At 29.5% G+C, this 20,000-nt stretch overlaps 2 protein-coding genes across 13 annotated transcripts in view; one reads left to right on the top strand and one right to left on the bottom strand.

The window, feature by feature from the left end:
* Positions 1 to 20,000, bottom strand: part of eag (potassium voltage-gated channel protein ether a go-go) — a 94,798-nt gene that overhangs the window by 14,864 nt on the left and 59,934 nt on the right. For 3 of the 9 annotated variants that reach the window (XM_085659564.1, XM_035874971.2, XM_035874976.2), the window contains exons 2-11: positions 16,421 to 16,521; positions 14,641 to 14,773; positions 12,884 to 12,895; positions 7,688 to 7,956; positions 7,304 to 7,603; positions 6,925 to 7,193; positions 6,072 to 6,337; positions 5,693 to 5,978; positions 5,224 to 5,587; positions 774 to 889 (exon numbers count right to left, since the gene is read on the bottom strand). In XM_085659564.1, coding sequence (XP_085515690.1) covers positions 774 to 889; positions 5,224 to 5,587; positions 5,693 to 5,978; positions 6,072 to 6,337; positions 6,925 to 7,193; positions 7,304 to 7,603; positions 7,688 to 7,956; positions 12,884 to 12,895; positions 14,641 to 14,773; positions 16,421 to 16,521 — 2,116 coding nt within the window. Of the gene's footprint in view, positions 1 to 773; positions 890 to 5,223; positions 5,588 to 5,692; positions 5,979 to 6,071; positions 6,338 to 6,924; positions 7,194 to 7,303; positions 7,604 to 7,687; positions 7,957 to 12,837; positions 12,912 to 14,640; positions 14,774 to 16,420; positions 16,522 to 20,000 lie in introns of all 9 variants that reach the window. The other 6 variants (XM_035874974.2, XM_035874978.2, XM_035874975.2 and 3 more) reach the window with 4 other exon arrangements.
* Positions 1,392 to 4,120, top strand: LOC118445459 (MTOR-associated protein MEAK7). 4 transcript variants are annotated; one of them, XM_035874983.2, is made up of 3 exons: positions 1,394 to 1,897; positions 2,073 to 2,121; positions 2,703 to 4,120. In XM_035874983.2, the coding sequence occupies exon 3, from the start codon at positions 2,703 to 2,705 to the stop codon at positions 4,032 to 4,034; it is 1,332 nt and encodes a 443-aa protein (XP_035730876.1). In that variant the 5' UTR covers positions 1,394 to 1,897; positions 2,073 to 2,121; the 3' UTR covers positions 4,035 to 4,120. The 4 variants fall into 4 exon arrangements, with proteins under 4 accessions (XP_085515692.1, XP_035730876.1, XP_035730873.1 ...); XM_035874980.2 differs by having other exon boundaries at positions 2,068 to 2,121; XM_085659565.1 differs by having other exon boundaries at positions 2,008 to 2,121.

The raw sequence follows: 20,000 nt of genomic DNA, 5'->3' as shown, positions 1-20,000 counted from the left end.
GTTAGGTCAACGACAGATTGGATTTGAATGATCGTGTCTATTAATGACATCGAAAGAGAAATCTTTGTACATTAATTTACGTTCGATTGAAATTTCCCATTTAATTCATTGAATCTTTTAATCGATTCTTACGTATATGTAATTTTTAATTAATTTAATTATCGATTACTGTATAACGAAAACTTCAAAACTATGCGATTATTATATTCTCATATATTTTAATTATATTTCCTTATTCATTATTCCTGTTATCAATATATATAAACTCATGTTGCTTTCGTGAAGACCTGTAAAAAATAACCTCAAAAAAAAAAAAGAAGAATAAAAGGAAATTTCGATTTAAATGCAAGAAACGTCGAAGATATTCGACATATGAATTTGATCGTGAAAGTTCAAAGTAGTTCGAGTATCATCGTTGCAACAAATCACGTTGTATTCAAAGCACGTACGTTTAGTACGAGAAACCTTATTTATATGCATATATGTATATATATATATATATATATATATATATATATGTATACTGAGACAGGATTTATACGTAACAAAACGAGAGAATTGGATTTGCGTGTTCTTAGAAGTTTTAGCCTAAAATATTTTTGCATACGAATACCCTGATTCCGTCTAATTTTAACAATCGAATTCTCGCGCCAAGTTCATTCGAAATGACGAGGACGTTGTCTGTCCTGATACAAACACGACAATCGTAGAGAAATATATTTTTCTAGAGTAAATAATAGGATGTTCTTATTCCTTTTTAACATTGTTCTTACCTTGAGAAAATTTTCCGAACTAAATGATCCTGAGCTTGATCCAATTGTGGCTCGTTTTTTCGTCTTTCGGCGAGTTCCTTTTCACGACGTACGTCGGCCACCTTTCGAAAGATCAGCTGCACAAAATAATAATTATCGATTTCTTTATGCTTATATATATATATGTATATACATACAAACAATCGAAAGTAAAACGATCGATCGAACGGCGTTAATCTTTTTTTGTTTTATTTTTTCTCTCTTCTACTTTATAAATAAATAAGTAATTTAAATGTTTTATATCAATTTGAGCAGTGGAAGAAGAATTTACGCAATTGATTTATTCCGCTCTATTTTACATCACCACCATCATTATCGATGAAATATTGTAAAAGTTCTTTATATGTACGCATAATCGATCTTATAACGACGCCACTAATTTCCTTTGTAAACGTTGTTACGATCAATTACGGCAAAAATAAAATCGGTTTGATCCCGTTTTGTCTTTTTTTCTTTTTCTTTTTCTTTTTTTTTTCTAATGTTACTTTGTCTTTCCCGCGTAAAAAAAAGTATTACATAACCTTGCAAACATTTAGCAGCATAGCTGTTAAAATGATGTTAAAGAAGGATATGGAATGTCTTTTACATGCGTGTACTTTCTTTAATTTTACGTATCATTAAAATGACATTTGAAAAACAAGAAAGAAAGAGAGAAAGAAAGAAAAAAGAAATCGTAAATGTTGAGTGTCAATGGGGGTTAACTAAAGGAAAATAATTCTCCGATAGAGAGTAATCGTTCGTAAAATAAAAGGCATCCGATAAAACTTTTCTTCGCGAGAGGTTTGAAAAAAAAGAACAAGAAGAACACAGGTGTCTCGTTTTTCGTTCGTAACTTTTAGTTTGAATGTTTACATAAATGGGATATTGCGCGAAACACAAGTGCGAGAAATAAAAAAGAAATTAAATAAGATCTTATATTGGTCTTAGGCCCAGTGGGGTTACGTCGACGCATGCGCTGTGACATTAGTCGATAGGAACATAACTAGCGGCACAGGTCTCGGAGTCGACGTCTTAACCTCAAAATAAATATTCGTTCTCCTTAGTTTTATTACTTCGAGACGTCGACGTAAATCATTGTTGAAAAGGTATAAGCGAATTATAAATCGAAAATATGACAAGATTAGATTTTAATCGAATAACTGAAAGCTCAAATCATTAATTTCGGAAGCTCTTTGCGTATTTTCTTGTTCTTTAGAATTTTCTTTTTTTCTTTTTATTTCTCCTTTATACCTCTGACTCGCGTTGGCTGGAAAAGTGCAGAGGAAAGATTTTATGGCTCGTCGTATAGAAGATTACGTACGTTTGGAAGGTTCGTATTTATTTGATTATTTGTTTGATTTTTTTCTTCTTTTTCTTTTTTCTTTTATTTTTTTTCTTTGGAAATCAATCGGTTTTTATCCGACGAATCTACGTCACTTTTCATATGTTTCGATAGTCATGAAAAGAAGATCGTTGTTCGTTCGACGAATTGAAAATAATATTGTTGATTTTCCACTCAAATGATTTTACGATGTTCTCATATTTACGAGAATGATTTGCTTCGTGAATATACAAGCATCTAAATTTTATGCTAGGATGTATGGTGCTTTATTAAAATTGATCAAACATTTGACAAATAGTGTCATCATTTCTTTTCTATGCTCTGAATATAGCCATTTTTCGACAGGAAAAATTAATTTGAAAAAAGGCGCGTAAATTACGTAAAGCTTTGTTTAATTATTTTTTTACGACTCTTTTTTTTCTTTGTTTTTTTTCTTTTATATATTAGTTTTTATAGATTTTATTTAAAATTTTAATATTAAACAAAAGTTTTATATATATTTATATTAATGTAAAATGAAAAAGTTTTGACTGACAAAATAGGAAATATTAATGTCATTGATTTTTTAGATGGGTCATGGATCAAGCCGTTCTGCTTCATCTGCAAATATTCTATCTGCAGACGAATTAACATTAGTGGACAATATTTTTAAATCAATGTCCAGAAGTTCGGGTTCTATAAAACGTGAAGATATTTTTAAACATTGGTCGATGCACTTGGATGACGTGCTTTTGCAATTTGTCGTAAAATTTCTTTGCCATGAACCTGGCAAAAAGGTCTCCGCCATAAATGGAGAAAATTTTGGTCGTTTATATGTTTTTGCGGTACGTGGAAGCGCAGCAGAACGTACTGATTTGATATTTGAAGGATTTTCCGAAGAGGAACAGAAATTTGAAATACCTACTGCTACGTTTCTGCAATATATTCAAGCCACTATTAATTCTTATTTAAGGCTGCAAAAAAATGCTGCTAACTCCCATTATCTTTCATGGAGTAATATTGGTTGTACTGTGAATAATAGACGTATAAATATGCGTTCGCGAAGTTTGTGCGAAGATATTGTTAAATATGGTGATGTGTTGACGGTCGATCAAGTAGAAAATTGGTTTGCTGCTGCTGCTACGTTTAAAACAATTCAATCACACGTTTTTCAGTGCCTTTTTCTAGTTTCTCAGAAGAAAGGAGATAAGAATACGAGTGCACGTATTAATGATTTAAATCTTTTACCTATTTGTAAAGGTTTGGAAAATATTCCTCATTTTCCAAGTATTCTGGGGCTTGGCGACGTTTTGTTCCTAAATCTGAGTTTACCTCATGAACTCCGTAAAGAATGGAGATTTTTATTTTCGAGTCAAGTACATGGAGAATCATTTACCACCATGCTAGGAAGAATAACTATGCAAGGTGCAACAATTATTATATTACAAGACACCGATGATCATGTCTTTGGTGGTTTTGCACCAGATAGTTGGAGATTGGGACCAACTTTTATAGGAAATCAAGGCTGCTTCCTATTCAAACTCGAGCCAGATATTTTAACATTTTCTTCAACAGGCTACAATAATCATTATCAATACTTGAATCTTTACCAACAAACTATGCCTAATGGTTTGCTTATGGGTGGACAATTAAATTATCCAGGATTATGGTTAGATTCTGAGTATGGAACCGGTAAATCAAGTATATCGTGCTCAACATTTCAAAATTATTTGCAATTAAGTGGTAAAGAAAATTTTAGAATCAAGCATTGCGAAGTATGGGGTGTTGGTCCAATACCAACTGTAGAAGAAAATATACGAGAAAATAAATCTGTCTTAGATCAAGATCCAGCAGCTAAAGTAATGATGGAACTTCAAGGACGTAAAATGTATAGCGAAGGAATCAGGGACAAAAAAGACTAATATCACGCTTAAATATTTAAAGATTATTGTATAAGACTCATGTTACTATTAATTATATTGTATGATCGTTCATTGAAATATTTCAATTCTAATCGAAATTTATTGAGAATTAAGTCATTGAGATTATATATGTATATATACGTATGTATGCATATATATATATATAAATAATATATATAACAAAAGAGAGAACTCTCTGGATATACTTAAAAGCAAAAAAATAAAATCTAATATATTGAAAATTTAGTTTTATATTTTACCGATGAACAATTTTAATAGCGAATTAATTTAAGAATGCAAAAAAGGATTTACATTTTATAGATCCTATTATATATATATATATGGTAATGAATCAGAAATTCTTGTTAGCGGCATCAGTTTATGGAGAATTTTAATCAAATTAAATTAATTATTAGATTGATTAGTAATCGTTTTTTGTCTATTACATCTATATTATATATTATCTATACGTATGAATGTTCGAACGATATAGTGGTTATACATTATATATGTTAACATGTCAGATTAATTTATAGATTTTTTTTCTTTATTGTTAATTATTTTATCGAGTGTATAACAAAGTATCGTCATCAGACGGCCTGATCTCTTTTAATATACGTATATACATATATAATATATTTCCTATACACACACACACACACACACACACACAAATATATATATATACATATATATCATTCGAATATTGTATAATATGTATATTAAACACTACGTCTTGATATTGAGAGATGTCATAGAATATGCAGTGTAATCTACATGCCTATCATATAGTGCCTGATCGTTTGAAATCAATGATCACGAAGGTGTGTTTCGTAACTACTAGTCAACGTAAAGATTTCGTCGCAAATTGCTATTATATATGTGTATATATGTGTATATATATATATATATATATACACATATGTTTTAAAAATGTATAACAAAAAAAAAAAAAAAAAGAAAAAAGGAGAAACAGCTGTTTATCGATATTAAAAGATAAATAAGATTTATCGCACTGTTATTGAACGTAATGTGAATTCAATAAAGTACTGAAAAAGTGTAAAGCTTTCTGTGTTCTAATCGTCTAGCATATCGACGTCTTTGCATGTGGTAGATAAGAATAAAAAAAAAAAAAAAAAAGAAAGAAAAAATTTTTTTAAATTAAATTAATTAATCAAAGAGAACTCACCCGATTGCTTAGATTGTACGTTAGTACAAGATTTCTGGCGAAGGAGTTTGCGAAGGCTTGATAAAAATCCAAAACTTCTAACAGCCGATCACGTTTAATAGTATGAAGGTCACAATAAGTTAATGCTCTAACGTTAGCGGCGCTTTGTCCAACCGATGGGTTAGTCCAAAAGCTGTCACCAAAGACATCACCCTTTCCAAGAATCGCTACTACTTCATCGTCTTGTATAACTTCTAGGCTTCCGGTAACGATGAAGCATAACGAGTCGATAGATTCACCTGTGTGATAGAGCAGATCACCAGGTGCACTGTGCGACATTGTAAAATGCATTGCTAAAGCACGTAAACATCCGTCGGATGCCAACCTGGACATCGATAATAACATGTTATTAATGATTAATTATCATAATTTGATTTAATCGATAAAAATATTATTAAATGATATAAATGAAAGATGATAATATGCCTACCTGAAGGCAGGGTGTTCATTGAAAACCTTCCGATTAAGATGTACGCAAATATCGGCTTTCATATCTTTAGGACAATAGTTAAGTACTTTGTCCGTATCTAGGCCCTTGGTCATTGCCCATGTACTTACTACATAATCCATGACACGTTCGCTAAGCGCTTTAGGTACTTCATGGAGTTTCATGAATTCCCGTACGTTGTTCAACATGTCATGATATTTGGCTGTGGCCGATGTCATTTGTTGAATAATAGTTGTAACGTGACCAAAGATCGTAGCGTACAGCAATGCTATATTAAGAAATATATTATCGTTAAATGATATTTATTATCATTAATATAAATTTGTATTAATAATATTTTATAATAGTTATGAATTCGTACCAGCAATGATCATCATGCAGATGGTAAATATCTTCTCGTTATCTGTTTCTGCCGCAACGTTTCCAAAGCCGACGGAAGTCATGCAAGTCATCGTGAAGTAAAGAGCAGTGACATACATCGTGCGGCGTGATGGTCCAGCTACTAGTTCTGGTGCAGTGCTGGCATTGGTCCACAAGTAACTGTACGGTGACTGGGTAACATTGGCCAACTTCCATAGCCATGAATATTGAACTCCGTTGTCAGCATCCGATCTTCCTATCGAATACCTTCAACGCAATGACATTTCTTACAAGAAAATTTCACGTATATTTAAATGTATTCTAAAGGAAATACAATATAAAAAAAAAAGATGTCAATCTCTGATCGAGCCATCTACAAAATTGAGTCATCTAAATCTAAAAAATATTGCGTCTCGCTTTTGTTTAATAATTTGTCTAAGAGTCGACCTTGTCAATTTCGATAAGCATGATTTTCGCATGCCGCTTTTAAAATATCTCGAACGACGTTAATGATGATGAAAAAACGACAAAGCACTCTCTTTAATATAAATATATATATATATATATATATATATATATATATATATATATATATATAACATTAGCGATCCCTTCAAACTCATTATAGCGTCATTTTTAATTAATAAAATTTTAACGTGCGAAGAGAGAGACTTGAAGCAACATAAACTAAACGTAGCAATAAATTGCAATAACAATGCGAGTCCGTTGTGTTGTAATCGTGTATGTGTATATATATATATATGTATATATGTTTCGTATGTGATATTATATGCAGCCAATCGTCCTATCAAGAGATGTGTTACCTTGAAAGTGTGTACGCAGAGTAAAATCACCTTAATGTGACGTACCAGATACAGGCTAGCCAGTGAGCAACCAACATGTAGAAACAGAGCAGAAGAATGAGCATGGCGGCTCCATATTCCAGATACCGATCGAGTTTGCGAACAACCCTTCCAAGACGAAGTAAACGGACAACCTTCAAAGCGGAGAAAAGACTACCGATACCGTCCTCATCGTGATCGAACGCATTGAACACGTCGTAGGGTAAACAGCTCAGCAAATCGATGATGAACCAAGACTTGAGATAATTCATTCTGATAACCTATGATCAAATTTATCAATATCGTTAAACGTATCATTGGTGTACACACACACACACATATATATATATAGAATATATTGTAAAAGAAAAAAAAGTTCAATTGGAATTACTTTTGGATCGGACACAACTTCACCACCAGCCCCGACGAATGTGGTATGAAAATTTAATACTATATCGATAAAGAATATTACATCGACTATACTGTCGAGTACCAAAAGAGAAACATCCTCGCTGGTTTTATTTTTGAAGGCAACGTTGTACGGAACCATTATGGCCGTGTAAAAGGTCAAGCACAAAATAATCCAATCCCAGATCGCTTTGAACGCGCAATAATGTAACAAAATGTGCGGTGGAGTTTTTGGTGCTTCCTGTCTGTACTGTGGCATTACATCTCCGCTCAAGGACATCATCTGTAAATTCATTGTAATAATTCGAATTAAATCAATATAGATCATTGAGATAATTTTATTTTGCTATAGAACAATATAATTTACATGAGCCAGATGTGATTGTTTTGCCGTGGTAGGTAAAGCAGAATCCTTCAGAGCCGGAAGGTGGGAGCTGAATTGCGAAACAAGGACCGATCTCGATCTGGTAACCGATCTTGCGAGTTTGGCAAATTTCGAAAGGCCACCCTTGCTGTCGTCCGTCTCTATAGGCTGCTTCAACGCCGTTATATCCCGGAAGGTTAACAGAAACAGGACGACTAAGTCTCGTTCGTTTTTGATCGGTGCTATTTGCAGTAGAAGCCATAGTGGTGTTTCTGCATATCCCGAATCGAGATATCATATTAGATTATTGACAGAAAAATATTTACAATTTCGTTAATGAATCGATGCAAATAATAGTAGTAATAATAATAATAATAATAATAATAATAATAATAATAATAATAATAATAATAATAATAATAATAATAATAATAGTAATGGATAAATAGTATCTAATCAAATATATATATATATTATTCTGAATCCTACGGAGAAAGGTTGATAAAAAGGGGATGAAACAAGAATAATAATAAAAAAAAAAAACCAGAAGAAGAAAAGAAAAAAAGAAGAAAAAAAAAAGAATAGTCTACACGATACGTAGAATTTACATAAAAACTCGAGATTAACATATTGCCGCTTAAGAGTTAATTACCATTGAAAAAGTTTTTATTACCGGTTCGTTATGTAAATTCATTACATACCCTTTGTAAAAAATTTCTTTCGACCGAATTCTTTTGGCCGTTGAGAATCGATGATCAAAAAAAAAAAAAAAAAGAAAAAATGTGTCAAAGAGAGACTAAATGATTATCTTTACTTGCGTTTGTTACGGCATGCTTCTCTTTGGTTGAAGGAATTAAAAACGAAAAAAGAAAAAAAGAAAAGAAAAGAAAGAATAAAAAAAGAGAAAAAAGAAAAAAGAAAGATACCAGAGATAGATACAATCCTGTGTGTAGTTATTACACCTATATACATATATATATATACATATATACATACATACATACATACATACATACATATATATGTTTATACGTATATGTATATATACATACATAAAAGCCATGCGCTATCTATGTACTTTAACAACGTTTTAGATCAATCAGCTTTAATGAAAGATTAAGCTTTGCGTTTCAATCTTCTTGGACACTGGACACGCTCTCTCTCTCTCTCTCTCTCTCTCTCTCTCTCTCTCTCTCTTCTGTAATCACTCAGCGTATGCCATGCTGCTTATATATATATACATATATATATATATATATATATATATATATATCGAGCGCTACAAAATTAGCTAAGACAAGTGACAAACATAATTTAAAGCATATTCCATTTAGCGTCTCCATAACGGAGAGATAACAATGCGTTAGCGATGGATACGTCAAAGGGGGATGGATCGACGATAGATCAGCGAAGCCGCCAGCAATTTCGTGTTTCTAATATCGGATCAATGTTGCAGCTTATACGTATGTTTACTACGTATGTGTCTCCTTGTGTACATTTACGTGTGCATGTATATGCATGTACATACATACATACATACATATGTGTACGTGTGTTTCGTTGCGTTTAAGCCAAAATGCGAATGAGTTAGAGGAAAGAGAGAAAAAAAGTTTATGCATAGATAAAGAAGATAACGAAATATATAGAAGAAAATTATATATTATATTATATTATATTATATTATATTATATTATATATATACATATATATATATATATATACATATATAATATAGATACATATACGTGATATAGGTGTTTCATAATATGTGATAAAATCAATAAATTCATAATCAGTGCCGTGAGCTTAAAGATTCGATAAATAAAAAAAAAAAACACGATAATCTATGCTTATATTATAAACATTTTGTTACTAATACTCATTTATAAATTCACGATTATAATATATACATGTTTCACGTAATATTATTATTATTATTATTATTATTATTATTATTATTATTGTTATTATTATTATTATGAAACACCTTGTAGGAGTATTAGTAAGATATATATTGGATAGGTGTAATAATTTAAATAGGATTCTTGTCTGTCTCTCTCTCTCTCTCTCTCTCTCTCTTTCTAATGTCAGGTGGGCGTGGACGTGCTCGATAAAACTTTCGAATCGATTCTTGGTTGGATTCTCTGAGAGAGGATTATTGTCTTAGATGCCATTAACTGTTGGCTGTTACGATATTATATATTCACCTAAGATGTTGTTTGTTTGTTTGTTTGTTTGTTTTCTTTTTCTTTTTTTTCAATTGAATGATTATCGAAACAATAAGGCGTGTCCATAAGTCAGAATAAAAGTTTCGACATTTTTACGTCTCGAAACAAAGACATTTTTTTTCTTTTTTTTTTTTTTTTATTCATCTTCGAGATCTGTTTAATTAACCCTCTACAATGCCATGTAACTTTAAAGTTACACGCTTGCATAAAAAAAATGTAATCTTTCAATTCGCTTTTATATTTTACGATATGAAAATTAACTTGAGGCTTTATGTTTCAAAATTTTTCATGTTATTTTAATTGTTAAATTTTGATTATAATATTTTCATATGTAGTACCGCAATATTTAGTTATACTATATCAATTTATTAATATAAATAATATCATTCTAAATAATATTATAGTTATAATTACTTTTATTATAACTTTTAGTTATAAATAAAAAATATAGACACAAATGTGTTTTTGTCTGTGCATCTGTCTGTCTTTCTTTCTCTTTGTGTGTGTGTGTGTGTGTGTAATTATACAACTATACTACTTTTTGTGTATTACATAAGTAATAGTATATTTTTCATACACATAGGTATTATGTAATATTTTTATAGAATGGAAAAAAAAAATTACATTGTAGAGGGTTAATCATCCTTGTAAACTCGAAAGAAGTGAAAGAATTCATTTTTTTTCTTTCTTTTTTTTTTACTTTCTTCTTCTTCTTCGTCTTCGTCTTCTTATTTTTCTCCCTATAGAGAAGGATAAAATCATTTCTTTTACATGGTCTTCTCTCTCCATCAGTTTTTTTCTTTTTCTTTTTTTTTTTCCTTTTTTTCCTTTTTCTTTCGCTACTTTATCTCTTTCTCGTAAGCGATCAGGATCTCTTTTTTTTCCTCTTTCTTTCTTTTTTTTTTTCTTGTTTTATTCCGAGAGTCATCGCGATCCATGATGAGTTTCGCGAGAGGGAAACTGGGTCGATGCGAATTAACGAGACGACGGATACCAAAGTGAGGGCACAGCACAGAGTTGAAATCGTTTCGTTTCTTCAAGACGGAGGTTATCATTCATGGGATCGCAATGGATCTATGATCCATGATCTATATCGTTCTAATTAAAAGTCATCGATATTCGATAGAATTACTTCGTATTTATACAACATTTACGTAGGATTTTTTTTCAAGACCTCGTAAATATTTACAATATTCGAATATCATACGTAAATACATATGTACTTCCGTTTTGAAAATGATAATAAATTATTTCTATGTATGCGTGTATATACATTTTATTTATAAGATATATTGGTTGGGTGAGTGAGTGAGTGAGTGAGTGAGTGAGTGAGTGAGTGAGTGAGTGAGTGAGTGAGTGAGTGAACGAGTGGTTGGATGGGTTGTTGAGGGAGAGTGGTGGGAGAGGGGGCTCATCAATTTTCAGTCGATATCCAAAAGTTTCTAGGCGTGGTCGATAGTTATCAAATGATTTTAAAAAAAAATTAATTATACCTTTTTCGAGATCCCGTTAGCCGTTTAAAGCTTAGCATGTAATTTTATAATTTGCACAAAAATAAAGAGGAAGAAACAAAAGAAAAGAAAAGAAAAGAAAAGAAAATTAGTCCAAAAAGTCTCGAAAAAGAGTAATTGATTTTTAAAATCATCTATAAACTTTTTGACCCACTCTGTATATGATATGTACATAACGTACTTATACATGGGAAATATATAATAGGATGGCGTAGAAAAAGAATTTTTATATAAACGTAAAACAAACGCGCGGAAAGTGATCCTTTATGAATATATAAAAAAAAAAAAAAAAAAAAAGAAAAAAAAATAAGATTCGGTTTATATTAAATTTTTTCTTTTTTTCTTTTTTTTTTTCCTTATTTTTTTTTTAATTTTCTTTTCTTTTTCGCCCAACAAATTTGAATTTATTTTTACATCAGCAAATGAATGAATCCATGTTCTCTCGTACATCATTCTTCTTCTTTTTGTTTTTGTTTTTGTTTTTTTTTTCTCTTTTTTCTTTTTCGTTTCTTTTTTATTTCTTTTTTCTTTTCAACGCATTCCCTGTAATATGTATACGTCGAGTTCGAGCTGGAAAATATTGGAAAATATATTTTCGTATAGTCGAAGTCGAATACGTACTTAAGTACATATACATAAATAGAATTTTATATATATATATATATATATATACATATATATGTATGTACATAATCCTGCAGCATCTTTTCTCTAGTCTTTATCTACTTGCTAGTATATAATTCGCATTAGGTTCTACAAATTCTTCAAGCGTGTGGATATATCTTACCATATACTTTCGGATCGATAAACGTAAGTGATAACGAATTTGGAACGCAGTAAGGATTGAAAAGAAAGAGGAAGGATGCTGACTGGTTGGAGCTAGATAGGAAAAGAAATAGGGGGCGAGAGGGTATATAGTTCTGGTTAACCGAGTTTGTGATAATATATGTTTTTGATGTCAATAAAAAGAGAAAAAGGAAAGAGAAAAGAAGAAGAAGAAGAAGAAGAAGAAGAAGAAGAAGAAGAAGAAGAAGAAGAAGAAAAAGAAGAAGAAGAAGAAGAAGAAGAAGAAGAAAGAAATGTAGAAAAAAGTGCTCGAGAGAGTAAATAAGAACGGGAATTAAATTTTGTGAATGATCGGTGAACTTAGTTTTTCTTTTCTTTGTCTTTTCTTTTATCTTTTTTTTTTTTTGAGACGATCACTCTTGATAATCCACTTCGTTGATTCATTTTGAATGATTTTTTTTTTTTTTTTGGGAAGATCAGGGGGAGGGTGTTTAAATCCTCTCTCTCTCTCTCTCTCTCTCTCTCTCTCTTTTTAAATTGACAAATAGTGTATAATAAAATACGCATTTCGAGCCGTGTGTCGTTGATTTGATTAGTTGTTATACTGTTAGATTCGAGGCTGACTTACTGGTGGATTTTGCGAGCACGCTTTTGTGAACCTGTGTTAGACATACCTCGTGGGGTACCTTTAAACAGAACGATCTTTTATTATTGAGCTTAACGTTTGGTCTCTCGACTAGAAGGGGAGAGGTGGAAAAAAAGGATTCGATCAATCTCGATCATTCTTCTCTTTATATATATATATATATATATATATATATATATATATATATATATACTATATGTTAAATATATTAATATGTTATATATATATATATATATATATACTATATGTTAAATATATTAATATGTTATATATATATATATATATATATATATATATATATATATTAAATGTTTCTCATACGATAACTATCATTTCAAATACGAACGTACACATACATACATATATACATACATATGTATTTATATAAAATAAATATTTAGAATCATTGTAAATTTGACATTATTTTCTTATCATGAATTTTACAATCTATTATTTATATTATTAGTACGTATGTCTGTATCGTATGTATGTGTAAATCGTAATCGAAAACTTCGTTAGTATGTAGAGTAATGAATAATAGTGATTCGAGTTCGATTAGATAAAGAAAAGTGAGTTTAATCGAAAGTGAATGATGTTGTTACATCCGTCCCTTGATTTACGTGAAATATTCGTATCACGTCGGGGTTTGTTTTCCTTTCCTTTTTTTCCCCCCCCCCTCTTTTTTTTGTTTTTTTTTTTTTTCGTGTGCGCGGATAAATATCACTTTAATGTAGTTTCTTGGTAGATAGAAAAAAAAAAATAAAAAAGAAGAAAAAAAGGAAAAGGAAAAGAGAAAAATAAAAGTTATAAAAATATTGACAGAAAAAACTATGAAATTATATTAAAAACGAAAATAAATTTCATTCATCGTCGTTATAGTACATAGTATTATCGAAACTATCAATTTTTACTTTTTAATCGATTAAAAAATACAAAGTAATCGTTCGCTAGATATCTCGTTTATAATAATACATTAGATATTATCTATAATAGAGTAAATGACGAAATAAAGATAATATAAAGATAAAAGAAGAATTTATTTTCTTTTTATCGGATAAAAAATCATTTCAAATTGTTTAAAACATTGATATATCGTATAAAGAGATAATCTCGCGTAAATTAATGGACGGTTGTGTATATCGTATATGATCGAGAAGTTATATGCCGATGAATAATTTATCGATACGTGACACATGGGAAAAGTCAATGACGAGAATGCGAGATTATGTATCTAACTGACGAAATTCCGATGATAAACTCGGTAAGAAAAGATGAATGCAAACAGTAATAATTTCTTTGTACCGAGACGTTTGACCAGCTTTGAGCATGCACAATAAATACATTTCGTGCCTCGAGTACTTCCGTCGATGTAACTTATTCGAGAATCGACGTTTTCGAGATTGGCTTGATAAAGAAGAATTTCAAAGAAAAAAAAAAAAAAAAAAAAAAAAAAAGAGAGAGAGAGAAAAACAAATTTATTTATAAATAAATATTCGTTTGTTTCTCTCTCTCTCTCTCTCTCTCTCTCTCTCTCTATTTCTCTTTCTTTTATTTTTTTTCTATTTACCTCTATTTCGTAATAAACAATATGATCCAGATAACGTGTCATAGGACTAACTATGACGAATCATTTTATATATATATATATAATTGGATAAATCAATATTTATTAATTGTTTACACTCGAAATGATCGATTCTCTTTCGAAAAGCCACGAATACGACGACATCGAAGCATCATAATATCATGCTTAATAAAATAATACTGATGTAATAAATTACTTACTGTTCTTCTTGTAGAGCAGGATCTCGAATTGGTCGTGAATTTGGCCCTCGAGGCACTCTTCGATCCTTGCTATCGTTTCCTTGTTCGTTAGTTCCCCGTACATAAATCCACATCGGCATGACTTTTGCATAACCTGTGTCAAAAATTTGTAATTTTTATATTAAATCCCTTTCTCTCTCTCTCTCTCTCTCTCTCTCTCGCACTCTCTCTATCTCTCTCTACCTTTTGATTTTGATGAAAGATACTTTATTGTCATGTTCGTTCGTGATATACTAATACTAGGTAACGATAAACACAATGTTGTTATCCTATTAAATTCATTAATTTTTCGAGGTGCGAGTATAAAAACGTAATCGGATTACCTACGCAACATTCGTAACGAAACGAGTTTACTGTATCTCAGCAGCTTTGCCCTACTCCTCCTATCAACATACCAATCTTTCTCCTCTCCCTCCGCCTCCCCACCGACCTACCTCTCTTCATTTCTATTGCAAACTACGACGAGAGGGAAACCAAAGCAAGTATGATGTATTGCTTTTGCAATTTCACGGACACACTCGCGGAATAATCGCGAAATCCCTGCATGGATGCTAACTAAAAATAATATTTGATATATCCTTTAATCTCTCTTGATGATCTCTCATTCTCTTTGTGATACGGAGAATTAACGTAAAGGTATAATTTCGGAATGTTCCGTGTGATATTCAAAAGATATCTGACTTTGGTTTATTTTGCAAATTTGCAATGAAAAGCTAGTTATTTTTGACGAACCAGTTTTCTCTCTCTCTCTCTCTTCTTTTTTTTTTTTTTTTTTTTAATTTTTCTTTCTTCTCTTCAAAATTTTTTTCTTCTTTACACAAAATACGTATACATCGCAAAATAAAAATGTGTTCTATGTCATATCAGTTTTCGTAATATTTGATAAATTAAAGAAGAATAAATGAGAGAGAGAGAGAGAGAGAGAGAGAGAGAGAGAGAGAGAGAGAGAGAGAGAGAGAGAGAGAGAGAGAGAGAGAGAGAGAAAGGGAAAGAAAACAAAATGAAACTACATTAATTTTCAATTAGCTCTAGAATTTTTTTCAAATTAACAATAGAAATGTATTTGTGGTATTTCAAAGGAAAATATGTTACGTTGATCCTCGAATGTATTTAATAAATTATGTCAGTTGAACAATAGTAATTTCTATTTTAGTTCGTATTATGTAAACGTTCCTTGAAATACAGAAAATATATCGATATGTAGCACAATGTTATATAATTAAGAAAATCGATCGTAAAAATACATTATGTCAATTTTGTGAAATTATTTATTTAATAAATTGCATAAGCTAAAAGAACACGATAAATGATTTATAAATTTTAATTGTTGTTCTCATGTTAAATAAAATATATATATATATATATATTTAGAGAAAAAAAACATATTATGTGAAAAATATATAACATGTGGTAACATGTCTATGATATTTCATAGAAAAATGTGTTGCATCAATTTACAAATATATATTATTATAAATCAACTGATTTAAAAAAATGGATAATACTAATTTCTAATTTGTCACGTTACATAAAATACACATTGTACGTGGTATCGACATGTTCATTGTATAGAACGACTTGGTTGATTCAACCTCTGTTAAATCACGCAGTCTGGGTCTCTAATGGTTATAGATGTATATATATATATATATATATATATATATATATATATATATATATATATATATATATAAAGGCCAAAGGGATGTCGGAGGGTCGATAACAGGATTGGATTTTATACCTCGGCACGATTGTAACCAGAGATCTTGCAAAAGCTCTCGTTGCAATAGACGATCGGGAAGTCGACGATCTGAGCATTTGCCAGTAAGAAGCTGCTGTCAGCTGTGAACAGAAAAAAGGAAAGAAGAAATTTTTAAATAAATTATTTTTTATCTTACGACGAATCAATAATAATATTAAATAAGAGAATTTCTTGTAAACGGTTAGAAATTATTTAACACTTCGAACATAATATAATCATTTTCGTTGTTTTTATGTTTCCTCTCAACTTCAACTTGGTTTGTTATTTATTTATCCTTTTTTTTTTTCTTTCTTTGCCCTTTCATTTTTATATATATCCATTTATAATTAACGTTTCCAATCTTATATTTTATTTATAATGAAATCACTCTGCGATGACGTGAACTATGTATATATTATAATTTTTTAATTACACTGTACATATCGGTATGTATGTATTTATATATGTACAATACATATATACATATGTAAGTGCATATATGTATTACAAGTTTTATTTATTATTTAAAACAAAATTAGTGTACGTTTCTACTTTTACGTATACATTATAAATTTTTGATACACCCTATATATTATTAGTACCTCCATATATATGAAGAATCTAATTTCTTTATTTATAAAAAATCATTGTTCGTGTTCTACGATGTAAATCAAAAAAATTTTACTTTTTCCTTTTCTTTACATATTCCATATATATCTGCATAATTTATATACGCATACGTTAATGCATATATTTTCATAATAATTTTTGAAAATAAAACCGTTTAATGATTTGTTTTATCAATTGCATGAGAAAATAACGTCAGAGTTGATTGAATAGTTGTACGATAAAAATAAGGGATTCGACTGAGTTATTTGTAAAAATTGTCTTTCGTGATAAAGGACTGATAAAACGAGAAAGTGAGATAGAAAGAGATAGACGGATATGTAGATAGATAGATAGAGAGAAAGAGAGGGAAAGAGAGAGAGAATACAACAATGTTGACGTATCAATAATTACGTGAATTTAACGATCACTTTATTTAAATGGAATAAAATGTGAGTAGAGAAGATTGGGCGAACAGGTAACGAATATATTCGTGTCGTTTGAAAACATTCGTGCAATTCCCGTTTTCGCAAAGAATTTGTAATTAACGAATGATTAACAATGTTAACTTGATCACAAAAGTTATTTGTAATATTACTCGTTAAAGATTCACTTTTCTCTTTTGAAATTCATCAATTATATTTCACGCATAATAATTGTCTATCTCGTTAAATTATTTCTAAGTATTCTTCGAATTAAATAAATTTTTCATTTCTTTCTATCTTTTTTTTTTTTTCTTTTCCTTTCCTTTTCCTTTTCCTTTTCCATTTCTCTACCTCCTCCTTTTAGTCCTTTCTCGTTCAGAAGCAAACTTTTTCTCGATATCTTTATTCTATTTTCTCTTTCTTTTTTCTTTCCTTTTTTCTTTTCACTTTTTTTTTCTTCTTCTTTTTTTTCTTTTCTTTTTTGTTTCTTTTTTTTTTTTTTTTTGTTGCTTTTTTCTTCTCCTCAAGATAATTCCAATATCGCGCTTGAGATATTTAACACTGTTCGGGTTTTCTCATCCATATATTTATTTGTTTGCGATATAACTAACGTAAAACATTAAAGAAATTTATTCTATTATTCATATTACTTCGACCTAAAAAAGTAAAGAACCTTCGATAAGACGATGATCGCTCGTTATATCTGAGTGGACGAGAACTTATTCATTTCCTTATTTGAAATAAAATAATCTACATTGAACGATCTACAGTCGATTAAATTTCAATCGTTTCTAAACGAATATAAAAATTAATTTCATTAAAAGTATTTATAATTTTCAAATGTTACAATTTAAATATTTTTAATATTTAAATTTCTATATAAACCAATCCTTTCTCCGGTTCTACGAAGAAATTATATAATATGAAAAAAATAGAAAAAATGTTGCATCGATAAACAAAATAATTTGTTCATTAATTATTTATTGATTTACCTAATTTTATAAATAAATCTGATGTCAATTTTATTTTTGACAAGACAAAATGAATACGAAGAATTTCGTAAGAATTTGTTTAAAAAAATTGTTTATAACAAATTGTTTATTAATTATTAACAATACGTTAGAAAAATAATGAAAATTATGCACTTTAAAATGATATTTGTTTCAAGTCTATACGACTTTTAGTTCCGAAGATATTCCCATGCAACTGGAAAACGTGACTATTAATAATGTAAAAAAAAAATTGTTACATCGATAAAAATAAATAATTTGTTTATTAATTATTTATCGATTTATGTAATTTTATATAAATCAATCGCAATCTGATGTGAAAGCATTTTTTTTTTTTGACAAAACAAGATGAATTTCATTCGTAAGAATTTGTTTATAAAAATTGTTTATAACAAATTGTTAATTAATTATTAACAATACGTTAGAAAAATAGAGAATATTATGCACTTTAAAATGATATTTGTTTCAAGTCTCTACGACTTTTAGTTATTGAGATATTCCCGTGTAAAGGAAAGAAGTTTACGTTGGCCCACTGACCTACATAATTTCATTCAACTTAGCTCAGTGACACACTGACCTATATAAATTCCAGGAATTTACGAGGGCCTACTACTACTACTACTATTACTACGATCAGGTGATTATGAATGAAAATCTTTCGAAAGCAATATCTTCCGAACGAAAAATCGTAGAGACTTGAATGAGACACCGTTTTAAAGCGCAATTTATCCTTTATTTATTTAAATATTGCAATAATATTATTATAATGAAATCGATTTTGTTAATAATTTTTTTTAATTGAATTTTTTCTTTCCTTTCGTAATAAGAGTATAATTATAATGAAAATCATTAATACAAATTTTTGTTATAATTATGTAAATTTTATTATTGTTTATTTAAAATTAGATATAATTAAAAATTTATTATAAAAAAGATAGAAAATTCGAAAGACTTTTCTTTCGTAATAAGAACATAAACGTGGAATATCTTTTGAACTAATAATTTTTCGATATACATGGATTAATACTTTTTTTTTTTAGAGAATATGAAACTACATTGAGTAAGGCAATTAAAAACATATACTTCAATTTAAAAAAAAAATAACTAGATTAATTATCATATGTGCTTTACGCGTGTGCTTTACTTAGAAAAAGAAATTTATTACCATACGACTTTTGTAAATAAATTTCTCCATATCTCTATGATCTCTGTGATCAAAGTTATTGTTTCATCCCCGGTATATTTTCTCACTTCCTCCCTCCCCCTTCTATCAATAATAATGTGTTAAGTACAACTTGGAATAAAAAAAAAAAAAAAAAAAAAAAAAAAAAAAAAAAAAAAAAAAAAAACTGAAATACTTTGTATTACATGAACTAACGAATAATTTTATAGCGACAAAATGAGATACGATTCACAAATACAATAAAATTGGCTCAAAGTTTCTAGATAGGATCAAAAATTTTTGTATGATAAAATTAATCAATTCCTTTTCATCAAGCTAATTTTTCTTTTCCTTTTTTTTCTTTTTCTTTTTTTTTT

The sequence above is a fragment of the Vespa mandarinia genome, chromosome 10 (assembly GCF_050613455.1).
Source record: "Vespa mandarinia isolate Hongniang chromosome 10, ASM5061345v1, whole genome shotgun sequence".
Classification (NCBI taxonomy): domain Eukaryota; kingdom Metazoa; phylum Arthropoda; class Insecta; order Hymenoptera; family Vespidae; genus Vespa; species Vespa mandarinia.
Note: the sequence above shows the minus strand (reverse complement) of the source record. Positions and strands in the feature narration are given on the sequence as shown.